Here is a 21,501-nt window from a genome sequence, read left to right as displayed (position 1 = left end):
TGAAAACTATATGAATAAATTTGTCTTGAAAAATGTTTTCATAAAAATATATATATACCACTTTTTGATAAATACTTTTATAAAAATAAAAAGTCAAAGTTAGACTTTGGAGACCGTACCGTTACTTCGTTTTCGCTTCCCAAGAAATAACTTTAACTAAATATATAGTAAAAAAATATTTTTGTTTAGAGTACATAATTAGTATCATTGAAAAGATCTTTAAGTCTAGTTTTTTAACAAATTTATTTAAAGATACAAATATTACATATATTTTGTACAAATCGAGTCAAACTTGTGATACAAAAATCTACAACAACACCCTTTTTGGAATGGAGGGAGTACACCCTAAAGACCACAACCTCCTAACAGTACCACTTTGGAGCTTATTTCAAATAAAATACAAACTGAGAAAACAATACTTGTTAATTTTTCTTCAGAGGTCCAGAGACTAATTTCAGACTTCTAGGCATTCTAGAAAGTTGAAAAAGTAATAGTTTATAAAGAGTTCAAAAACGTGTGCTCAATCTAGTAAACCCAAAAACCAAAAACTTTTCAAAATTCTTTATCACATCAAATCTTACGACATATGCATGGAGTATTAAATATAGACAAAAACAAAAACTAATTACACAGTTTACCTGTAAACACGAGATGAATCTTTTGAGCCTAGTTAGTCCTTAATTAGATAATATTTGTCAAATAAAAACGAAAATGCTACAGTATCAACATCCAAAAAAAATTGAAACTAAACAAGGCCTAATATATATGGCGATGTATCGTTTCATGTATAATCTTTCGTACCAGTACATGAGAATATGGTCTAAAGATATAGTACTGCCGATCATTTAGCTAAAATATATTCATGACATGTCCACAGATAACTTAAACAATGAATCAACCAACTAGCTATATGGATTGTGGAATCTATTATGACTCATACGTAACAAGTCACACAGCTCTGCAAATAGATGGCTAATCCATGCTCCCTCCTTTGTATGTTTCCCCTCCAAAATCTACCGACAATCCAGTCAGAGGATTTTTTTTGGGAAAGAAAAAAAATCCAATTCTCCTATATGTATCTCTGGTTGTGGCACATCTAAGCATTATCAACTGAATTTTTAAACAATCATTTAACAATAGCAATTCAATTCCAAATCATGCAGTTCATTCTATTGAAAATCACCCAAGTTAAGCAGTTGATTATACTATGAACTACTAAATTTAACTACGGTTGCAGGCTATTTGGTGTGACACCCAGGATTAGAACTCTGAACCAATCTTGGACAAACAATAACTGGATTAGAACTCTGAACCTGAATCTAGGAGAAGCAAAAAATAGTAGCAATTGATTGGTGACATTGAACACATTATCAGTTTCACTAAGGACCTAAGCAACTAATTGTCTAAAACCAAAAGTGATAATTCCTGCCCCACAGCAGCACAGAGGGAGAAGAGAATCCATGGTAAGCCACTAATTGATTAAAATCAAAAAGCATAATTAAGAGAATCCCTGCCACGTAGCAGCACAGAAGAATCGATGCTGAATCTCAGACACAATACAGACTTCTCAAGTAGGAGAGATGAATAACTTCGTACCATTCAAGAGAAATTAACACCAGAAAGCTAATATATAGTAGCCAAACCAATTCAGAGCAATACATGTATAAACTAGCAAAACTGTGTCTCAAGAGGACCCCGATACAGCAAGACATATTTCATAAATAGTAGCACAAATAAGTGCTGGCTGAAGACAAAAGCTCCCGTTTCATCAAATTGTCCACACCAAAGTTGCACCAGTCCTTTACTACCTGCAATAGTAAAAACAGAAAAACTCTATCAGGACTCAATAATAGAACAAAGAAAGCAAGACAGGGAAAACTCAATATCGGGACAATAGTAGAAAAGAAGAAAACAAAGACAGAAAAAACTCAATATCAGGACACAATAGTAGAGCAAAGAAAGCCAACACAGAAGTTTGATTGCAAAAAAGACTAACCAGATACAATGAGGTGCTGAGCTTATCGCCTGCTTGTCTTTCCAAGAGTGCGTTTCCCAGAGAACAGATGCTTTGGTTTCAAAGTGGGAATAACACGATCAGCCTCTCCACGGCGAGCCTCCTTGTTCCTGTTCCTAGTAGAGGCCTTCGCTTTCTTGATAGCCTTCTTCTTCTGCTCAGAGTCCTTGAATCCCTCTCCAGGAATGACCTCCTCAGGAGCCCGTGACCTCGACCTAGACCTTGATGTCCGACGCAGTTTCTTGTTGGATTGCTGGCCATCTATCTCCATACTGTCACCATCAGCTGCAGCTCTGCTCAATGACCTCTCACGCTTGCGGCCCCTAGACTTGCTGCGAGCTCTATTCATGGCAGCACTAGGATCCACACCCATGGAGGAAAGCTGACGTCCCATCCTATCAGTTGTGAATTTCCTATCTTTGTCAAACTTTCTAGGGACAATAGGACGGCTTTCTGCAGTTCTCTTCTTCATTCTATGTTCTTGGATGAGTAATGCCTTCTTCTTCCTAATCTGAGCCAAAATCTCCTTCTGTTCCTGAGTTAGTTCATGACCATCAATCTGGAAAGCATCTTCTGCAGCTTGTTCTTCCAGACGAAGCCCTTCCTCTCTTTCCAACTCTTCACACCTTACTAGGATATCTGGATCCAGAAAATCGGCAACGTTGTGACCATCCAGTATCTCTGGAAGAATATCCTCCTTCCATTCATCATTGGCCAATATATAATGTTTCTTGAGACTTGCAGAATACACCCCAGCACCTCCATTCTCATTCTCAATGTCCTTCTCAAGCTTCTTCTTTTCCTTTGCAGCAGCATTCGCCCTAGCTTCCAGAACAGCCTGAGGGATGCAAACAGGCCTCTCCTTGTTGTCACGAGGCTTTGGAACAGCAACATGAAACCTATTCAAACAATCCATCATCTTCTTTGACTTCATCTTCACATCCACCCTCTGTTCAAGCAGCCTCTCGCATGCAGCATTTTTGACAGCCATTACACCATCATCAGTTAAAGTGCTCATAGTCAACAAAACACCTTCTTCATTAGGACCACCAGCTTGGGTTATAGTCTTCATAGCCTCTGCCTTCATCTCCATGACTAGCTTCATGTCATCCTCAGAAAGCCCTTCAAGCGGCTGCAAGTCAGTCTTGTTGCACACAATGACCAAAGGCTTATTCATGAACAGAGACTTTATACTGTGGAAGAGTGCAGCTTGCTGAGCAATACTGTATCCACAAGATCCAGAGATGTCCAGAAAGAACAACACCGCAGCCCTCAAATGCGCCAGAGCAGTGATGCTGCACATTTCTATGATGTTCCTATCTTCAAAAGGCCGATCAAGTATACCTGGTGTGTCAATCACTTGGTAGCGCAGGTACTTGTAATCTGTATGACCAACAAACAGGGATTTTGTTGTAAAGGCATACGGTTGGACATCCACATCTGCCCTTGTAACCTTGTTCATGAAAGAACTCTTCCCCACATTTGGATATCCACAAATCAGAACAGTACGGGTGTTCGGATCTATGGATGGAAGCCTGGCCATGTGCTGCCTGATCTGCTCTAAGTAAGCCAAACTAGGACTGATCCTCTTCACGACAGTGCACATGCGACCTAGTGCAGCCACCTTCAGACACTTGCACCGGTACAGGGTGTCTCCATACTTGAGAAGCCTCAAGTAGTCCTTGGATATCTTTGCAATGATGTTCCTAGCTGTGTTGATCTGACCCAGGGCAAGCTTGTAGTGATCCTTGTTGTAGAGCACATGGAGGAGATCACCATAGAAAGGGTGGATGTCATCCAGTCGAGGAAACTCATCGATGATGGTGGAGAGCTTTTCATAGAAGTTCTGCTGGGAATACCTAACCTTGCGCATATAAAACTGACGAATGCGGTTGATAGCATATCCCTTGTGGACAACAGTCGGTGTCTGCCTTTGGGTGCGGGACAGGATTATGTCAATGAAGTCCTTCCCAGGAGGGACAACAGTGATCTTCTTGAAATTGTACTGCACCATCTTGGTGATACAAAACTTGAATACGATTCCTGTAAAACAAGAACACTGAGAATACTGCACAGCATAATAATAAGGAATAAAAAAAATGTAAGATGACATTACCAACAAACAATGTTTGCAAGCATTGGTTTTGATATGATTATAAAAAAGCGATAATGTGCATCTCCACAAGAAGCAGACCAAACATAAAGACAACCCAATTTCCATATTAAGTTGAGCATGCTATTGGCGCACTAAGAAACTATTACTTTAGAATACTCCATGGCAAGGAACCAATTTAAATCACACAGCATCTTGCAGTGACGCACAGCAATGATACTATCAGAAAAGCAAGCGTAACTGGCATCATCAAAAAATAAGATAGAAGAGACTACATGCATCCTTTGCATGGCTAAGAACAGAACAATATCGATTGGCTGCACAAAATCCACACAGAAAAAACAGCACAATACTAATTGAATAATTGAAGGCTGCAGTGGTCATGCTCGAATAACCATAGTATTCGTACACCCAACCTGAACATCAATTCTCCCATGTCACGTCTAAGCAGCAACTAATTGATCGCTAACGTATCAATCGATCAAACAACTATAACTCTCGCGCAAAACAATGAAAACCATATCCAACTGATTGCTACGAATTACAGGAAACAGTACACCAGATCCCTTAACAAAATTACAGCTCCGATCGATAAAACCATAGAGAAGCACACGCGCAAAAGAGAAAGGATAAGGTATACGCGCACAGCGCGCTGCTTACCTTGTGAGAAGCCCGGAAGAAGAGGACCGACTTGTCGCCGGGAGAGGTCGCGTCCTCTCCGGCAAGTGCTGGTGGAGGCGGCGCAGGTGTCCCCCTCTGGCGGCGGACGGGGAGAAGGGAGGGTTAGGGTGGGTTTCTCCGAGTCTTATAGCCTGGGCGTTGGTGGGCTGGGCTTTGTTCGGCCTATATACATATTTCCCTTAATGGGCCATTCGGCCCATTTCCTGCGGTGGCGGCGGCTTGTGTCTCCAAAGTCCAAAGTCCGAACTCCTCCACGGCACGGCGGCGTCTGACGGCTCACCCCAACTCGTCGCCTTCCCCGTCCTTCCCGCCGTCGTGGAGAGGAGGTCGCGCGGCTGGCTCCCGCCGCTTCCGGACGGTTCGGTCTCCCAGCTTCCGCGTGAGTTCACCTTGTTTTTGTGGCGCCGGCTAGCTGAGCCCTGCTGATTGCTCGCCCAGCGCGCTGTGGTTGTTGCGCTGATTCGTTGTCTTGTGAGATGTTCTAGGGTTCGGAGGGAGCAGGATCAGCTGCCGCGATGTTCCCCAGGATCTCCCGGCTCGGGGCGCGCCTCCTGCGCGAGTCTAGAGCCGAGACGAGAGCTGGTTGGTATCTTCACTTTCCTCTTAGCTTCATTTCCCTCTGTTATTGGTGGCATACTCGTTTATTGGCTTATTGCTCATCAATTGTGGTGAAATTTTGCTAACTTCGACCAGCCCTATGATTAGTCTTGCAGTTGATACTAATGTTTCTTGCATTTTGGGTTTGGGATTCTCCTGAGTTTTTGTATTGCTAATGTTGTAACACTGCAGGCTTGGTGTCTCCTTATCTATTGTTGATTGATTATTGCTAAATTTGTCTGGCAGGAAATTTGCTAAGCAGTCGAGGCATTTTGTATCAAGGTCATGTTAACCGGCATTCGACCCCAGTGATGACCCCTACTGTATTATCGTTGGTAAGAATTAAAGATTGGCAGTGGATTATTTATTTAGATGAACATGTCCCCAGTTACCCTTCTTTCCAGCTAAGTTTGAAGATATTACTAGTTATTGATTTGCTTAATCAATCGACATTGATTTGGAATATATAAATTTGGTTTTTATTCGATAAATCTATTTATACATTCCCCATTCTGAAATGGCTGTTGCAAAAGAAGATGGGCATTATTTTTCCTCAGAAAGTTAGCATCTTTTAGAGAACTGCAAACAAAGCCTTGTATTGCAGGAGTGATGATTTCTGTCTCAAATCTATTTGTATTAATTTTTTGTTTATATTTTTTAGCGGAATGTCCTTTTGTCAACTGCAACAAGTGGTGAGCAGGATGAAAGCAGTCAGCCAAAAGATAAGTAAGTGCATTTTTCTCTTGTTTCATCCTCTTATATATCACGAAATTTGAACTCCCTAGTTGTCTTTGTATCTTGGAACCAGGTAATAGCTTAGTCCAGATCCTTCTAACATGAAATTCTTTTGTTATTGTTGTCTCTCCATTTAAGGAGCTGCTCCTTCCACATCTAGAGGAATAGATGCCACTAAACAATAGCTTGATCAGTTTTACTGAATTGTTAGTGTTGAGCTTTCAAGAATTATTTAGGGTAGAGGCAGTCCTCTGATGATTGATGAAGCTATTTTCACCATACTGTGCACAGAATCTCAGTAACATTTGTCAACAAGGATGGCTCAGAAAAGACAATAAGTGTTCCAGTTGGCATGTCCATGTTAGAAGCTGCTCATGAAAACGACATAGAGCTTGAAGGTACAAATATGTGCACTTCCCTTATAGTGTGGTTATTGCTTGCCTTTATGGTTCTGTAGTCAGTTCATCCTTGGTGATAAGAATATACGTATCTTTTTTTATATAAAAACGAACTAGTCATGTTGAATCACCTGGCTCCATGGTTTTACCATTTTTCATCAATAAATTCGTTCTTATATTCTATCAACTAATTTTCAGCTGTAGTTCATGCTGACCTTCCCTGCTATTGTGGCTACTGCAGGAGCATGTGAGGGCTCACTTGCGTGTTCTACTTGTCATGTAATAGTAATGGTATGATTGCAATAATACTTTTTCGAATTTGTATTAATATATACTATTAGTAATAAACTAATAATGCATTTTTATTTTATACAATGTTTTTTTTCCTTTGAGCTGGTGGCTCATGTTGGGTTTCATCTCTAGCAGTCTAACCTGCCCTAATTTTCTTGTGGTTTTGTTGTTGTTGTTGCCGTCGATATTCTAGTGTCACTGCTAACTACAATTCTTTATTTCATCCAGGATGTAAACTATTATAACAAGTTAGAAGATCCAGCAGATGAAGAAAATGATATGCTTGACCTTGCATTTGGGCTCACAGAAACGTAAGTCAAGATCCTCCTAACAGAGTAACTTCTCTAGTTCTCTAATTATATTATCTCCTATATTTTGCAATCTCTGTATAACGGAGTCAGACATTTCAATATTGGAGTTGCTGGGAGTAATTGTCAGAATCTGTTCTAAATTTATGACTATGGGTGTTGACTGTTGATGTAACAAAAATGGTGGGCCTTGGACAAGATCCAGTTTTTTTAATACTAGTCTTGAAAGTTTCCAAAAACAGTTTGTAGTCTACATGAACTAACTGCTGTTATAGTGGCACTGGCAGCTAGGCAATAGGCTTAATAAGTATGTACTACGTTCATGAACAAGCGAAACTATGACAGCTCCAACTAGTTTTATAAGAAATAACTAATTTGGTCTGTGTGTACAGATGGTTCAGAATGTTTTTTTACAATTCATATATACAACGAAATAATGCATTAGATGAATCCCAACCATTAACAAATTCATGCAGGCCCCACCTAAAGCATTATTAGAGGTGGGTTGCCATAGGTTCATCACCCTAATCTGACTTGTCTTAACTGTATTCAGATCACGCCTTGGTTGCCAAGTGATCGCGAAGCCTGAACTTGATGGTATGCGGCTGGCATTACCTGTAGCCACAAGAAACTTTGCAGTAGATGGCTATGTACCGAAACCACACTGAAGAGACAGTCATCTATCCACCAAACTGAGGAGGCAGTCATCTTGGGGAACACGGATTCTTACAACAGTCAGTTTTGTAGTTTATAACCTGTAACTTAACTACAGCTTTGTTTACTTGTAGTCCGGCTGGCTTCGGACTACCTTTTTGAGGGAGGGTTTGTTCATTGATGAACCCCCGGGTTACTTGCTGAGAACAGTGCTTCATCTGGGCGAATAAACATAGTATTTCGTTCTTTGTGCAGGGCGAAACCAGCGAATAAACATCTTTCGTTCTGTGTGTACTCAGAAACAATTGCATCATATTTTGCTCCCAATATTTGGTCCTTTGCAACTTTGGCCGCTGTTCCGAGGCCAGAAGTACAAGGATGTGTCTTTGTTATTACATATATATTCTGGGTGGGTTTACACTTGTTTGTTAGGGGAGGATATATTTATTTATCCATTATATATAGCTTTCCCCGAACTCACAACCCTGGAGTGCCTCTACGAATGCATTGACACTGGTGTGCCTCACAGAGTCACAGAGGCTCTCCTTGTTTAGTTTTGAAAACTGAAAAGTTTTCGGAACTGTAGCACTTTCGTTTTTATTTGACAAACATTATCCAATTATGGAGTAACTAGGCTTAAAAGATTCATCTCGTGATTTACAGGTAAACTGTGCAATTAGTCTTTATTTTCGTCTATATTTAATACTTCATGCATGTGGCGTAAGATTCGATGTGACGGGGAATCTTGAAAAGATTTTGGTTTTCAGGGTGAACTAAACAAGGCCAAGGTGGTTTGCAGCCCACACCGGTAGACCCAAACCACCGTGGCCTTGTTTAGTTCCGAAAAAATTTCGGATTTCGCTACTGTAGCACTTTCGTTTTTATTTGACAGATATTGTCTAATTATAAACTAACTAGAATCAAAAGATTCGTCTCGCGATTTACAGTTAAACTATGTAATTAGTTTTTGTTTTCGTCTATATTTAATGCTTCATGCATGTGCCGCAAGATTCGATGTGACGAGAAATTTTGAAAACTTTTTGAATTTCGTGGTGAAATGTCTTCCTGCGCAAGGGCCCTGCCCTCCTGAACCTACTACTACTACTATGTCCTCCAGAATTCAGCCGTCCAGGTTTCAGCTCGAGGTCCACCATGTCTTCCTGCTCGATCGCCCGGGACGACGACCGTGGATGGGGCCATCTGGCAGCTGCTAGCCTGTCCATGGCCGGATCGGAAGACGAGCGGGAAAGCGAGTGCGTTGCACGGGCCGCGACCACGCGTCCACGCCACAACGGCCACCGCGCCGGCGGTGGTGCCTGACGTCGCGCTCGCACGCCGACCGTGCGGACGACAAAGGCCATAACCATACACCACCAAACCGCTGACGCCCTGTGGCTGTGGAGGCAAACGCCATCTCTCGTCTCTGGCACGATGATATCGGCGACGTTTGTCTCCAATAGTTTTAACCGCCACTACAGTGTGCAGCTGAGAGGCGACAACAAGGTAGGCGACGACCGACCCACCGACCGACCTGCCCCACCACGAGGCACGTATGGCCGTACGTGAGTCGAGAGCCACAAGCTAGAGCTAGAACACGGTACGGCGGCACTGCAGCCGTCCATCCACCGCCACCCGTTTTAGACACCACTGCAAATAGCCAGTAGTGGCCATTGTTGTTGCTGTTGCATCGGCAACGAACATTTTGTGCCGCCCGTGCCAGTAGTACGTCTAGAGTGTGCGTCTACGTACAGTCTGGTACTGCTGCGCACGGTCACGGCCCGCACCGCCAGAGCAGGATGAGAAGTGAGCCTCGTTTTGTTTCCAATAATTTTCAAGATTCTTTATCACATCGAATCTTTATACACATGCATGAAGCACTAAATATAAACGAAAATAAAAACTAATTGCAAAGTCTGTCTGTAATTTATGAGACGAATCTTTTGAGCTTAGTTACTCTATAATTGAATAATAATTGTCACAAACAAACAAAAGTGCTACAGTAATCAAAGCCAAAAATTTTCGCGAACCGAACAAAACCCGAAGCAAGGGAACAATCTACTCGATGTGTCGATGTCGTTGCAGCCTCTTCTGGCAAAGACACGCCGCCGGGCACAAAAAGGGTTCGAGGGCCCGTACGTCTGGGTTTAGGGGGTGCCTCACTAAAATTATTTTTTTTTAAGAAATGGAGAGAAAATTATTTGGCCTGACAACCAACCACATACGCATGAGGCCCTCATGTTGATCATCGGCAGCGTCACGAAAGACGGAACAGCGCCCCGAAACCGAATTCGTTCAGCTCCCGACACATGAAGCACCATGGCCGCATGCATGGGGGTGGCTGACTGACCAAGTGACCAGTGATCGACCAGACAAAGCTGTCTCAGTTCCTTGCAATGCATTGGCACAGCTCGTCTCCGCCGAGCTTGCCTTTGTCCCCTGCACCGCCATCGGCCATCGCGATTAGAAAGGAGACACGAGACAGATTGTACCTTTTCATTCAGCGGCAACGGCCCGGGCACATCACATGCCCCATTGCCCCGCCCGGCACCAAATTTACCAGCAGCGCGCCGTGCGCGGTTGGTACTGGTACTCTTTGACTTGGAACAGCAGCAACAAAAGCGCGCGCGCGATCGACGGACACCGCGAGTTCAATCGGTGACGGAGCCCAGCTCGCAGTCGCGGCAACAGGTGTACTGAGCTCTGACACTGCCGGTCAATCGGACCGGACATGTGGCGCTTCATGGCACAGGCAAGCTGCCGGCCTGTTTGGTTCCATTCCTTAATTCGTTTTGTTCTGTTTGGCTCCGATACAAAGGCCGAGTTTGGTTCCACCAACTAAATTTTAGCTAGCTAAACTTTAGTCATTTTAGTAGCTAAAGTTCCAAACACATTGACTAAAATGAGCTAAAATAGTTTAATTCCATTAGTCAGCCAAGAGTAGCTAAAATAATTTTAGCTAGCTAAAATTTAGTTGGTGGAACCAAACAGGACCAAAGTATCATTAGCTAATTTATTATGAGAGAAAAATACTACTAAATAGCTGGAAGAAAACATGCTAGTCTCTATCATATCGAATGTTTGATAGAGACTTTTTTTAAGTTTGCTTAGTACAAGGCCTTAGACACTAATTGCTACAATAATATATGTGTTAACGTCGGATTAGTTAGGCTTAATAAATTCATCTCACGAAGTACTGACGAAATCTATAATTTATTTTTTATTAGTACGTGAAACCATCTCATATAAGAACAACCATAATGTAGTAGAAAAGTAATGTCCATAGGGAATAAAATACTTTATATCAGCTAGCTGAAACATTGTGGAGATAATCCATATAGTAGTCTATAACAAAAAGATACTCATAGCCATATAAACTATCCATAAGCAATAAAGAAATGTTATTTTCTCTCTTTATGCTATCTCTTGTCGTGATACATGAGATGGTTGAAAAGAATAATTTTTAATCTCTAGTAGAACCCACCTTATGGACTACTTTGTTGACTGAATATTGTAAGAGCAAATGATAATAACTATAGACTACTTATGTAGATCTTATGTATATAGACTACTTAGTCCATATATATTGAGGTTGCTCTAATATTCAATGCGGCATCTATTAAACTTCAGTCCCCCGTAACGAATGGCATGCGCAGGATAGGAGGAAGAAGAGAGAAAAAGGCTTCTGGAAGGCTGCAAAGGTAGGTGAGGTGAGGGGTGAGGTGAAGCACATTGCACATAGAGGCGCGTGAAAGCGATTCCTGATGGGGATCTTCTCCTCCGTCTCGCTCTCGCTGTGGCTGTGTGCTCGATCATGGATGGGAACAGACGTCATGCTCATGCTGCTCTACCCCGTCACCACACCAGGCCTGCTGCTGATCCAGCCAAACAGAAAGAGAACACGAGCATTGATGTGATGTCGTTTGAAGGTGCCAAAAAAATTAATGTGATCGATCGAGACGAGAGAGCATAGCATCTGTTGTAAATGTGATCGAGAAATGCGGATTCATCGTATTTACATGTTGGTACAGGTTCTACTAGCTGGAGCAGTGAACAAAACAACTGCAGAATCTTATCTCTATCTTTTTCCCCCAACCACAAAAGTGTCAATTTTTATTGCTCGTCTGGGCTTTGGACGTTCAGAAGGCCGAGACGACGGTGCCGGCGACGACTCGGCCTCGCCGCCGCGGGCTCGCCGTCGGCGTCAATCCGCCCCCGGCGCCCTGATCCCACAGCTGCACCACGCTGCTGCCGCTGAGCGCCGTCACCGTCGGGCTCCTCCGGTACCGCAGCCCCATCTCCTCCGCTGCCGCCGCCGTCGGGCTGAGAGGCAGCCGCAGCGGCCTGATCACCACCTCCCCCCACCCGAAAGGATCCGCCCCATCCGAAACGAAGACGTCGCGGTCGCCGCCGTCCTCGCGCTCCTCCGCAACGTCGTTGTCTTCCTCCTCGTTTTCGTCGTCGCCGTCTTCGTCGCTGCCCGCGTCGCAGCACCCGACGCAGCCGGCGTCGCGGTAGTACGCCGTGTACCTCTCCTTTGGCGATGGCGCCGCCGTCGACTCCGCGGCCGGCTTCGGCGGCGACCGCTGCGACGACGGCTTGGACAACTCCGGCGACGACACCTCCGCCACGGGAGACGGATCCAGCTCCAAAGGCTTGGTGGAGACGGCGACGGCGACAGCGGCGGGAGTGGACGAGCGCAGGCGCCAGAAGCCCGCGGCGGCTGCGGCGGCCAGGACCGCGGCGAGGCAGGTCCACGCGGCGGCGCCTGTGGCCGTGGAGGCCGCCTCCGGGATCGGGAGGGAGTAGAGGCGGAACGCGACGGCTTCGAATGGGTGCTCCAGGAGGTCCATCGATCGCGCCGGCGAGCTGTGCGCTTCTCTCGGTCTCGGCTTTGCCGGACTCTCTCGGTCGGTTGCGTTGGACACTTGGCTGCTCAGCTGGGTTTGGTAAGTGGTGGAGTGGACAGGGAGAGGAAGGAAGGGGACGACGAGGTATTTAATGGCGGAGAGGTGTGGGGTGGGAATGGGGCGTTGATTGAATCTGGGCCGTTGGATGCTGAGATCGCGAGCGCATCTAAACGGGAACATTCTGGGTATCGGAAGGTAAAACCCGGGAGATGCTGCGATGGATGCCGGATTTACATTTTGTTTTCCAATGTCTTTATTATTTTCTTAATTCCGTTCCACTATTGAGATAATAGGAGTATATACCTACCATGGCTCCATGAGAAATACTGTTATGTATATCTACTCCCTTAGTCCTAATCAATCAAACTTTACTAGATTTGATCAAATAATAAAAAAATAATGTTTATAATATGAAATAATTATTTATACTTCTAGAGCAGTTGAATAAACATGGAAAAAGATTTATCACATCCTTAAATCTCTCCCCCCCCCCCCCCCCTTTTCCTTCCGACCTTCCTTCTCTCTCCATGAATTTTCTTGTCAACTCATGACTTTATCGAAACATTTGTCCATACCACAAAAACAAGTATTGCTAGTCCTATAACATTTATTTATAATTAGACATTTTCGTGTTGTTTTCACTCTTCTCACTGCAAGTTCAAGGCACTCTCTCTCTATATCCTTCCTAATTGTAGAAATATATATTTTTTTTGTGAGAAACGCCCTCAAACAACTTCTCTAATTATTCAAATATAGACATCCTCTAGTATTTTTAAGCATCTCCAAAAGTATTTCTAAATCTCACTCTCTAAATCATCATCATTTGAAGAGTTATTTACATAAAAAAACATTTTCTACATTTGTCCACTCTCCAATGTTTTTTCCTATATATTGTGTGCACTCTAGAGAGTCATTTTCGTTTTCTATCTTTGGCTAGCCGGAAATCTGGAATAGAAGAATTTGGATAACCAAATAAAGAAACTGTTGGAGGGCTTTTTTTTATCAAATCTCTAATTCTAACAATTAGGAAGGATATAGAGTCTCTTGGAGTTGCTTTTAGAGCATCGCATCTCCAAGAGCCTTTCTAAATCTCACTCTCTAAATCATCATTTGGAGAGTCATTTGCATAAGAACGCCTTTTATATCTTTTCACTCTCCTATACTTGCACACTCTAGAGAGACAGTCTTGTCTTTTATTTTTGGTTAGCGAAAAATCTAGAGTACAAGATGACTATATTTGATAACCATTTAGAGAAGTTGTTAGAGTATTTTTTTTTTTTCTTCAAAATCTCTATCTCCAACAGTTAGAAAGGATATAATGCTCTTAGAGCATCTAAGTAGCCAAAGATGAAGAGCAAGGTTGACTCTCCAGACACAACACATAAAAAAGTTGTTTGGGAGTGGAAAGTATAATTTTTACTTGCGGTGACTCTATGAGCTGGTTTATTTTAAGAGAAAGATTATGACCCCGTTTGGCATAGCTCTACTTCACTAGTTAAAGTTGTTTTTGAGGCTTCAGCTCCATAAACAACTCTATTGGTGGAGCTAGAGCCACTTTATTGAATTGTTTGGTAAACAACTTCGCATATAGAGGTTCTTAAAATACATACACTCACAAAACGTCATGTAGCAAGAGATGAAGTTAGGAGAAGCTACTATTTTTGGCTCCTTCTCACTCAAAACTCTGAGAGCATGTTTGTAAGGATTTCATCGGTGGAGTCATTTTATTTCATCCCGTTTGATAAAAGACGGCTCCAAGCAGCTTCTGAACAAGCTCTACCAGATGGGTCTATATATTGACAAACATCATGTGAGTTGTTTTTATGCACCGTGAGATTGGCAGATACAAAGGAAAACGAGGAAAGCGGTTTGGAGTTCAGAGTCCAGATCCTCGGAGATTAGCAGGCTTTAACTGATGCCCTCTTCCCTCTTAGTCCTCCTGGTGCCCGGTGCCCCAATCAAATTTGGGAGCCGCCACCGTCAAGTCGGTGCAGTCCGGTCGTAGGAAATCTTTCGGCGTAGGAGTATTCTCTTGCGGCGAGGCGAGAATAGCGAGGACGAGGACGACTCGCTAGTGACGGGGTGACTGGAACCAATGCGCACGGTCGCACGGCCGGGGTTGCATTGTGTAGTTGGAAAAGCAGCCAGGCAGGCTTCACCTCGACAGATGGATGTGCCGACTGTGGAGCACAATTCTGACAGCGTTGCGCTCGTAGATTTTCCAGGGGCAGGGGGGCGTGTGAAAAACAGCAGCAGTATGTATAGAGGGTAAAAAGTTTCAGTTTGAGACGTGCGTGCGTGTGGACGTGCCTTGTAAAACCTCGTTCCATCATTCATTTCGTAGCGTGTCCGTCTGTGATCTGTCCGTCAGGATTTGCTGAATTCCGCCCTGCAGTGTCGAGGTCAGAAATCTCCCAGCTCCCGTGCGTGGCGTCTCATTGATTCACAAATATGCCGCGCATACAGGTTTCACGTTGTCTATTTTTACTTACAAGGGAGAAAATTGCACCTTGTAGTCTGCCACGTGCATATACAGAAATAAATACCCATTTGGGTTCAACAAGCTACAAACATCTGAGACTGCCGATCACACACACACACACACACACACACACACACACACACACACACACACAAACGTTACAACTGAAACTGACCGTGACAAACAGGAAGAGGGTGGTCGGTCGATCAAACGAAACAGGGTCCTCTGATATGAATACGATACGATAGACTGAAACTCTGATATGATAGACTGAAAGCAGGATCGATCAAATTATCAGCTCTTGATTACACTACATACCTAGTCCCGGAGCAGCAGCAGCATGGCCCACCCAGAATCCCACTCATCAGAGGCTCTGCAGGATCTTGAGCGTCTCGCCGATGTGCTTCTCGGGCTGGAACTGGTTGTTGTAGATGTACTGCACGACGCCCTGCTTGTCCAGCACGTACGTCTGCCGCCCCGGGAGCGTCCCGAACAGGTCGGCGGGGACGCCCCACTCCTTGCGCACGCGGTTCCCTTCGTCGCTCAGCAGCGTGAACGGCAGCCGGTACTTCTGCGCGAACGCCTTGTGCGACGCCGCGTCGTCGCCGCTGATGCCGATCACCTCCGCCCCGGCCTTCTTGAACTTCTCGTACGAGTCCCTGAACGCGCACGCCTGCAATTCGCATTCGCATTGTGTTGCATGCACCAACTAGCGCAGATTAGAGGATTGGTGGTGGTGGTGGAGGTCAGATACAGACAGACACACGCTGATTTCAGGCAATTTGCCGACTTTGCATACATCGGTTTCAGGAGTGATTTTGGCTGGGCTTTTGGGAGCTGCTTTTGAGCTTTTTCTTCTTCTATATAATAAAGGTCAAAAGTCAACTAAAGGGATGGAAACCACAAGCTGCCTTTTCAGATGCAGCTACTTTTGGGTCAATCTTCCATTGGTTGCTTCCATTCTACAAATTGACAAGCTTTTGCCTTTGCAACAAAACAAATGATTATACGAGTACTACGCTGCATTACTCGCCGCACTGGAATGGGTTCAGAGCTTCTTGCTATTCTTTGGAGGCAAAAAAACAAAACAAAACAGACGCATGGTTTCAGAGTTTCTTGCTGTTTCTTGGAGGCAACAAAACATATGCATGTTTTCAGAGTTCGTTTCAGTAAAGTGTCGGCTCAGGCATTTGCGCAGGAAGGAGGAAGCTGACCTGCTTTGTGCATCCGGGCGTCTCGTCGGCGGGGTAGAAGTAGACGACGACGGGCTTGCCCTTGAACTTGTTCAGCGACACGGGCTTCCCGTTCTGGTCCTTGAGGGTGAAGTTTGGTGGCACGCTGCCCTTGCTGACCTGCAACCAAACCACGACTATCAAATCAACCAATCACAGCCAAAAAACCATTTCCGCGGGGGCTATGGCTACGAGGCCACGTACCTTGCCGCAGACGATGCCCGTGGACGCCGCCGAGCGGCGCCAGCGCGGCGGGGCCGGCGCGGCCCGGAGGCCGCGGAACGCGGAGGTGGAGGGCGTGCAGAGGAGCGCCGCCGCCTGCGCGCGGGACGACGCCGCCCGCGGCGCCAGCGCCAGGGAAGGCTTGCAGCAGGCCGTAGCGGGCGTGAATGCCATGGCGGACGGAGCTTCAGGTGAGGCCTCTGCCGCTGCTCTGGGAGCTATGGTGGCCCTATTGGCTTCTCCTTTCTCGTGCTACCACCGCTGGAAACAAACATCTTGCGATGGTTGGCTGATAGGGGAGGGGATATCAGGAATTCAGGATGAGATGTGTGTGCCGACGTGGCACACCTTGCTGCCCTTTACTGCTGGCTGGAGTTGCTGCTGCTCGTGAAAGGTTTTGGTTGTCCTCAGCTTGTGGCTTGTGCCATGGCATCGAACCCCCTTCTTCTAACCCATCATCATCAAACATTTAATAAAACATGTTTTTCCTAATAGTCAGATACCTGAGTTCTCAGGCGATACCGTATTCACTCAAGATCGTTGCCTGAAAACATACTATATTTCAGGCACCTAATATAGCAAGTTCCAATAAAACAACAAAAACATGGTTATTATAATAATTAAAACTATGAATAGAACACTGAACCCAAACTTTCCAAAGAAAAAAAAGACACGAATTAATTCATAATAAGAGCACCTGTACCATAACAAGAGAATGTCTAGATGCGCAATCAAGGTTTTGTCTAAGAGCATCTCCAAAGGCTTTGGCAAATTGACTTGGCATTTGTTGTTATTTGCAAACTCTCATAACAAAATGCAAAAGATAAAAATAGGTCATCTCCAAGGGAATTGGCATTTGGACTTGGCAAATGATAAAAATAGAAGGTCTCCAGGCGTGCGCGCTTTCCTCGCGCGTGACTTTGCTCGCGCGATTGGGTTTGCAAAGCCATCCACAACTTGGCATTTTTGCCAAGTTTGCTCCCTCATTTGCCAAGTTGCCCAAATTGCAAACTCCAAATGCAAAATCGTTGGATACCTCTTTTAGAGCTTTTTGACAAATTACTCAAATGCAAACCTCAAATGTAAAACCCTTTGCGATGCTCTAAGATATGGACAATTTTGATTCTATTAAATGACAAGTGGTGCTTCTAATGTAAGCTTCCCACCATTGACCAACTATGTTAAGGTAGGTATGTTGTACTTGCTTCGTCCTTGAAAACAATGCAATTCTCAGTTCCCAACGAGTAAACCCCTTTCAAAATTGGCCAAAAGAAAACATCTATGATACATCAATTACGTTAGGATAATTATGAAATATATTTTCTTAGTAAACCTATTTGAAGACATAAATGTTGATATCCACTAATCAAACTTAACCTGGCATACTTTTTTATGGAGGTTGTAAGATGTTAAGATAGGTATGTCCAATTGAGATTACATCTGCTATCACATCCTCAATCTCATAGAAGAAAAAATACATGAAGTCAAATTGTCTGTCTGTCCAAAGTGAGAGGAGAGGCCACTGCAACAAACCCGGTTAACAACTCCCTATTGCCTCCACGAGACAAGACTGTCTCATGTATACCTGGGCATGCAGCCCGAGCCCGTGAGCACGACCCAAAGCCCGTCATTTTGGCCCGCCCTAGCCCGGCCCGACCCGAAGGTCATTGGGCCTGGGCTGGCACGACACGGGGGTGCAAGCTATGCTTGGGCCGCACTTCAGTCCGGCCCACCAAATAACAACAGGCCCGGTACCGGCCCGCACCAAAACAACATTGCACAAACACAGCTCGTTTTGATATCTAAATCTATTCTCTACATCTGTCATCTGTATTTGAATGTGTTCTTTATACTGATGAAATGATGAACTGATGAATGTGTTTGAAATCTGCTTTTAAATCTGTGTTTATTGATATGTTATCTGTTCAATGGGCTATGGGTTGGCCCGACCCTCCATTTTTGTCGTGCCTGACGGGCCAGCCCGGTACGCAAAAAGGCCCACGGGCCTGTACCTGGGCTGGAGGTCAAACACGTAGGCCGGTAAGGCACGGCCCGTAGGACACGACGTGCCCCCTCGGCCCGTTAGGCAACGTGTCGTGTCGGCCCGGTGTCGTGCCGTGCCGGGCCAGGCCGGCCCGTTGCCCAGGTATAGTCTCATGTGACACCATGTGAGGAACAAAGGTGCCAAGAAGCAGTCGGTCAAGTGTACATAGAGAGCTGTCGACGAAGGGTTGCTAGAAAGCTAGCATAACTGTTGGTTTGTAAGAAAAGCAACTCTAGCTCTGCCATGAAAAGGAAAGTGTTCATCTCCATAAACTATATGTTGCAATTCCATGTCTGACTCAAGAACTTCAATGTCTACTTAAGTGTATCCTAGTACAAGTGGTGTGGCTAATCATATCTATAGTATCAACTAAATAAACTCTTGTTAGTGAATCCACACTATACTATAGAACCGACGAACCCACATAACGACAATCGGGTCCACCTTACTAGACAAGTGAATTAAACCCTAAAACGTCTAGAATAGGGGATGGATCGATCTGCTTGCTGCTCTCTCAAGCTCTTACCACCCCATAGCCTATGGTCCGCCAAGTAAACCCCTTTGTCACTTGTAGAAGTTGTCCTAGGCCCAAAAGTGTATGCCTATGTTGTACTACTTGACCTATGGGAACCACAAGTTAGGAAGACAAAACAAGATGCCATGTATCTTCATTGAGTTGAACCTTTGAAAGTCTCAAAACACAATGTGTGGGTATTGTGTCTACTCTAGTTGCTCTTGACCCTTCTACTTAGGCTGCTGAACCTCTAACTATCTCTTGCTCATCTTCCTACAAACGGTGGCAAGGGTCAAACTACCTCGAGATTGAGAGTGCAGGCAATGAGATGTTAGGCGACATCGCCTTTGGGGCAAAGTGAAGCCTTGACTATAATGATATTCTCCCATTTGCTCCGTTCGATCTTGAGTAAACACTTTCCCATCTATCTCCTCTATCTATGTCTATTGACTACCAAGTGTCTACTCCTAGTGATGCGCTTGTTCGGTCTACCTCTCAAGACTACTCAAACCGTACTACAACACCCTGCCTCGTGTGTTCGTCATGGTTAAAGGAAGATGAAGAGCAATTTTATTGGATTGGAGGTGTGGAGAGGTTCTTTGGTTCTATCGGTCTAGAGATCAAGTGCTCATGTCGGAGCCAACCCTGTCACCAAACCATGGGATAAACTTTAATATCTCCATATGTGATTAGATTACTTGAGCTCTTTACATTCAAGCTATTTACATTCATAGAAGTATGTCTACTTGATCGTCACCAAAGAATTGCAAACCTCAACCTAACGTAGGGAGCTTATGATTTTAGTGCTTGGGGGTGTAGTCTTGTTTTGGTCATTAGTTTTAGTTATGCATCTTTATCAACTAGGTTTCAAAGTTTTAAAATCGACTATTCAACACCTCCCTCTAGTCAGGCCTTTTGATCTTACACTCAACCATATTCCACCTCATACTTCATAGTTTAAAGTACATCTAAGCACCTAAGTGGGTTTTGGCGTGTTGATAACAACGTAATTAAGGATCTAAAAAAATTGTCAAGTATGGACATGTAACAAATATGCAGAGGTGTATGACAACACGTGAGACAACCCCCCCCCCCCCCCTCCCCAAAAAAAATCTTTTAAGTGTTATTGAATCCATGAAGTCTTACTTTGCTTTTTTTGAATTTGAGTATAGGAAGCATCGTACTATAAAAGGGGGACAAAAAATGCAAGCTTAAGGGGAATCATGTGCTCTCCCAAACCAACAAAAACCCCAAAGCCAAAAGAAAGCCAACTAGACCAAATTCCTATTTAGTTCTGGCTTGCGCAAAAGTTATGCATCTGTTCGCGGAAGTACCGTATCCAAATGTGGCACTTACGCAGTTTAACTATACCGTTGGAATAAAAGTGAAGGGGTATTTATACCTCCCTTCTTCCCTAATGGTTGTCTGCCACATTCAAACTCACACCAACCTACAAGCTCCCTCTCCTCCATTGAAGGTCACCCAACCTACCCATTGATTTCTTGGTGATTTCCATTTGTGAGGTTGTGTTTGGGAGTGAGGCCTACAGCAAGAGCATAGTTAAACTGCGTTGAGGCCCACAGCTTCGTTACTTTTAAAGTTGACTATTTGCACCCACCCCGTCTAGTCAGCCTCCTTGATCAGAAGTAAAACATCAAATATTTTGGAACAGAGTAGACGGATTGTGTTTGATCTGAACTATGAATTTTTGCTTAATTAGCCGCTACATGAGTCATTCCTTGTTGCTAAGATGAATCTGTATGTACCAAATTTGAATTATATTTATTGCTCTGATCACAATGATGTATTATTTGATCTCTCCTAAATATATACCCACCTGATACCCGGCAGAGCCTTCGCCGGTGCAGGTACCTCACTTTAGCCGACCTGCTACCCCTGGATAGGTCAATTGGAGTTGCTCCAAGATACATCCAACAATAAGAATGGCTCGTCAAAAAATGCAAAACATCAAATGAACAGATTACATGAGATTAGGCTGATAAGTGATCTGTTTTTACCACCTCCGTCGACAGTAAACAGATTACATGAGATTCAAAGAGCATCGTAAAGACAAGAATTCAATATAATCAAATAAACAAAACATGGCAAATATCTGAATAATTACTCGCTAGACACAAGAATAGCATATAAAGCCTCCACAGCTGGGGCCCCCTGGGCTCGAGATATTCTGCAACATAGTATGTCTGCATCTCCCGGTAGGGGTACAAGCTCCAGCAAGCAACAAGACAGACCCCAACCAGCAAGCCAGCAACAAAGCACAGTGCTGTATTGCAATTGCACCAAACGAA

The 21,501-nt window shown here is 44.3% G+C and overlaps 4 protein-coding genes across 5 annotated transcripts; 1 reads left to right on the top strand and 3 right to left on the bottom strand.

The window, feature by feature from the left end:
• LOC110430935 (nucleolar GTP-binding protein 1-like) lies at nucleotides 1,465-4,931 on the bottom strand. Its single transcript, XM_021449174.1, has 3 exons — nucleotides 4,788-4,931; nucleotides 1,997-4,057; nucleotides 1,465-1,808 (listed from the first exon to the last, which is right to left on the bottom strand). Exon 2 carries the CDS (start codon nucleotides 4,026-4,028, stop codon nucleotides 2,019-2,021), a length of 2,010 nt encoding a protein of 669 aa, XP_021304849.1. The 5' UTR covers nucleotides 4,029-4,057; nucleotides 4,788-4,931; the 3' UTR covers nucleotides 1,465-1,808; nucleotides 1,997-2,018.
• LOC8077305 (2Fe-2S ferredoxin) lies at nucleotides 5,007-8,167 on the top strand. Of its 2 annotated transcripts, none has more exons than XM_021449176.1 (8): nucleotides 5,007-5,166; nucleotides 5,294-5,390; nucleotides 5,652-5,740; nucleotides 6,067-6,131; nucleotides 6,432-6,538; nucleotides 6,780-6,829; nucleotides 7,058-7,140; nucleotides 7,691-8,167. In XM_021449176.1, exons 2-8 carry the CDS (start codon nucleotides 5,324-5,326, stop codon nucleotides 7,803-7,805), a joined length of 576 nt encoding a protein of 191 aa, XP_021304851.1. In that variant the 5' UTR covers nucleotides 5,007-5,166; nucleotides 5,294-5,323; the 3' UTR covers nucleotides 7,806-8,167. The 2 variants fall into 2 exon arrangements, with proteins under 2 accessions (XP_021304851.1, XP_021304850.1); XM_021449175.1 differs by having other exon boundaries at nucleotides 5,012-5,187.
• On the bottom strand, nucleotides 11,764-13,001 carry LOC8077304. The gene has a single exon (XM_002436595.2). The coding sequence runs from the start codon at nucleotides 12,876-12,878 to the stop codon at nucleotides 11,928-11,930; it is 951 nt and encodes a 316-aa protein (XP_002436640.2). The 5' UTR covers nucleotides 12,879-13,001; the 3' UTR covers nucleotides 11,764-11,927.
• On the bottom strand, nucleotides 15,160-16,922 carry LOC8077303 (peroxiredoxin Q, chloroplastic). Its single transcript, XM_002436594.2, has 3 exons — nucleotides 16,617-16,922; nucleotides 16,395-16,532; nucleotides 15,160-15,853 (listed from the first exon to the last, which is right to left on the bottom strand). Exons 1-3 carry the CDS (start codon nucleotides 16,806-16,808, stop codon nucleotides 15,545-15,547), a joined length of 639 nt encoding a protein of 212 aa, XP_002436639.1. The 5' UTR covers nucleotides 16,809-16,922; the 3' UTR covers nucleotides 15,160-15,544.

Source organism: Sorghum bicolor, chromosome 10, assembly GCF_000003195.3.
Source record: "Sorghum bicolor cultivar BTx623 chromosome 10, Sorghum_bicolor_NCBIv3, whole genome shotgun sequence".
NCBI lineage: Eukaryota > Viridiplantae > Streptophyta > Magnoliopsida > Poales > Poaceae > Sorghum > Sorghum bicolor.
The sequence above is the reverse complement of the archived record's forward strand: the minus strand, read 5'-3'. Positions and strand labels throughout refer to the sequence as shown.

Excerpts from the sequence above, each read along its gene's own strand:
- LOC110430935 (XM_021449174.1), bottom strand. The coding sequence starts at position 4,028 with ATGGTGCAGTACAATTTCAAGAAGATCACTGTTGTCCCTCCTGGGAAG.
- LOC8077304 (XM_002436595.2), bottom strand. The coding sequence starts at position 12,878 with ATGTTCCCGTTTAGATGCGCTCGCGATCTCAGCATCCAACGGCCCAGA.
- LOC8077305 (XM_021449176.1), top strand. The coding sequence starts at position 5,324 with ATGTTCCCCAGGATCTCCCGGCTCGGGGCGCGCCTCCTGCGCGAGTCT. Across the intron at positions 6,539-6,779 it reads AAACGACATAGAGCTTGAAG|GAGCATGTGAGGGCTCACTT; the intron begins GTACAAATATGT and ends TGGCTACTGCAG. Across the intron at positions 6,830-7,057 it reads CTTGTCATGTAATAGTAATG|GATGTAAACTATTATAACAA; the intron begins GTATGATTGCAA and ends TATTTCATCCAG.
- LOC8077303 (XM_002436594.2), bottom strand. The coding sequence starts at position 16,808 with ATGGCATTCACGCCCGCTACGGCCTGCTGCAAGCCTTCCCTGGCGCTG. Across the intron at positions 16,533-16,616 it reads CGGGCATCGTCTGCGGCAAG|GTCAGCAAGGGCAGCGTGCC; the intron begins GTACGTGGCCTC and ends GTTTGGTTGCAG. Across the intron at positions 15,854-16,394 it reads CGCCCGGATGCACAAAGCAG|GCGTGCGCGTTCAGGGACTC; the intron begins GTCAGCTTCCTC and ends TGCGAATTGCAG.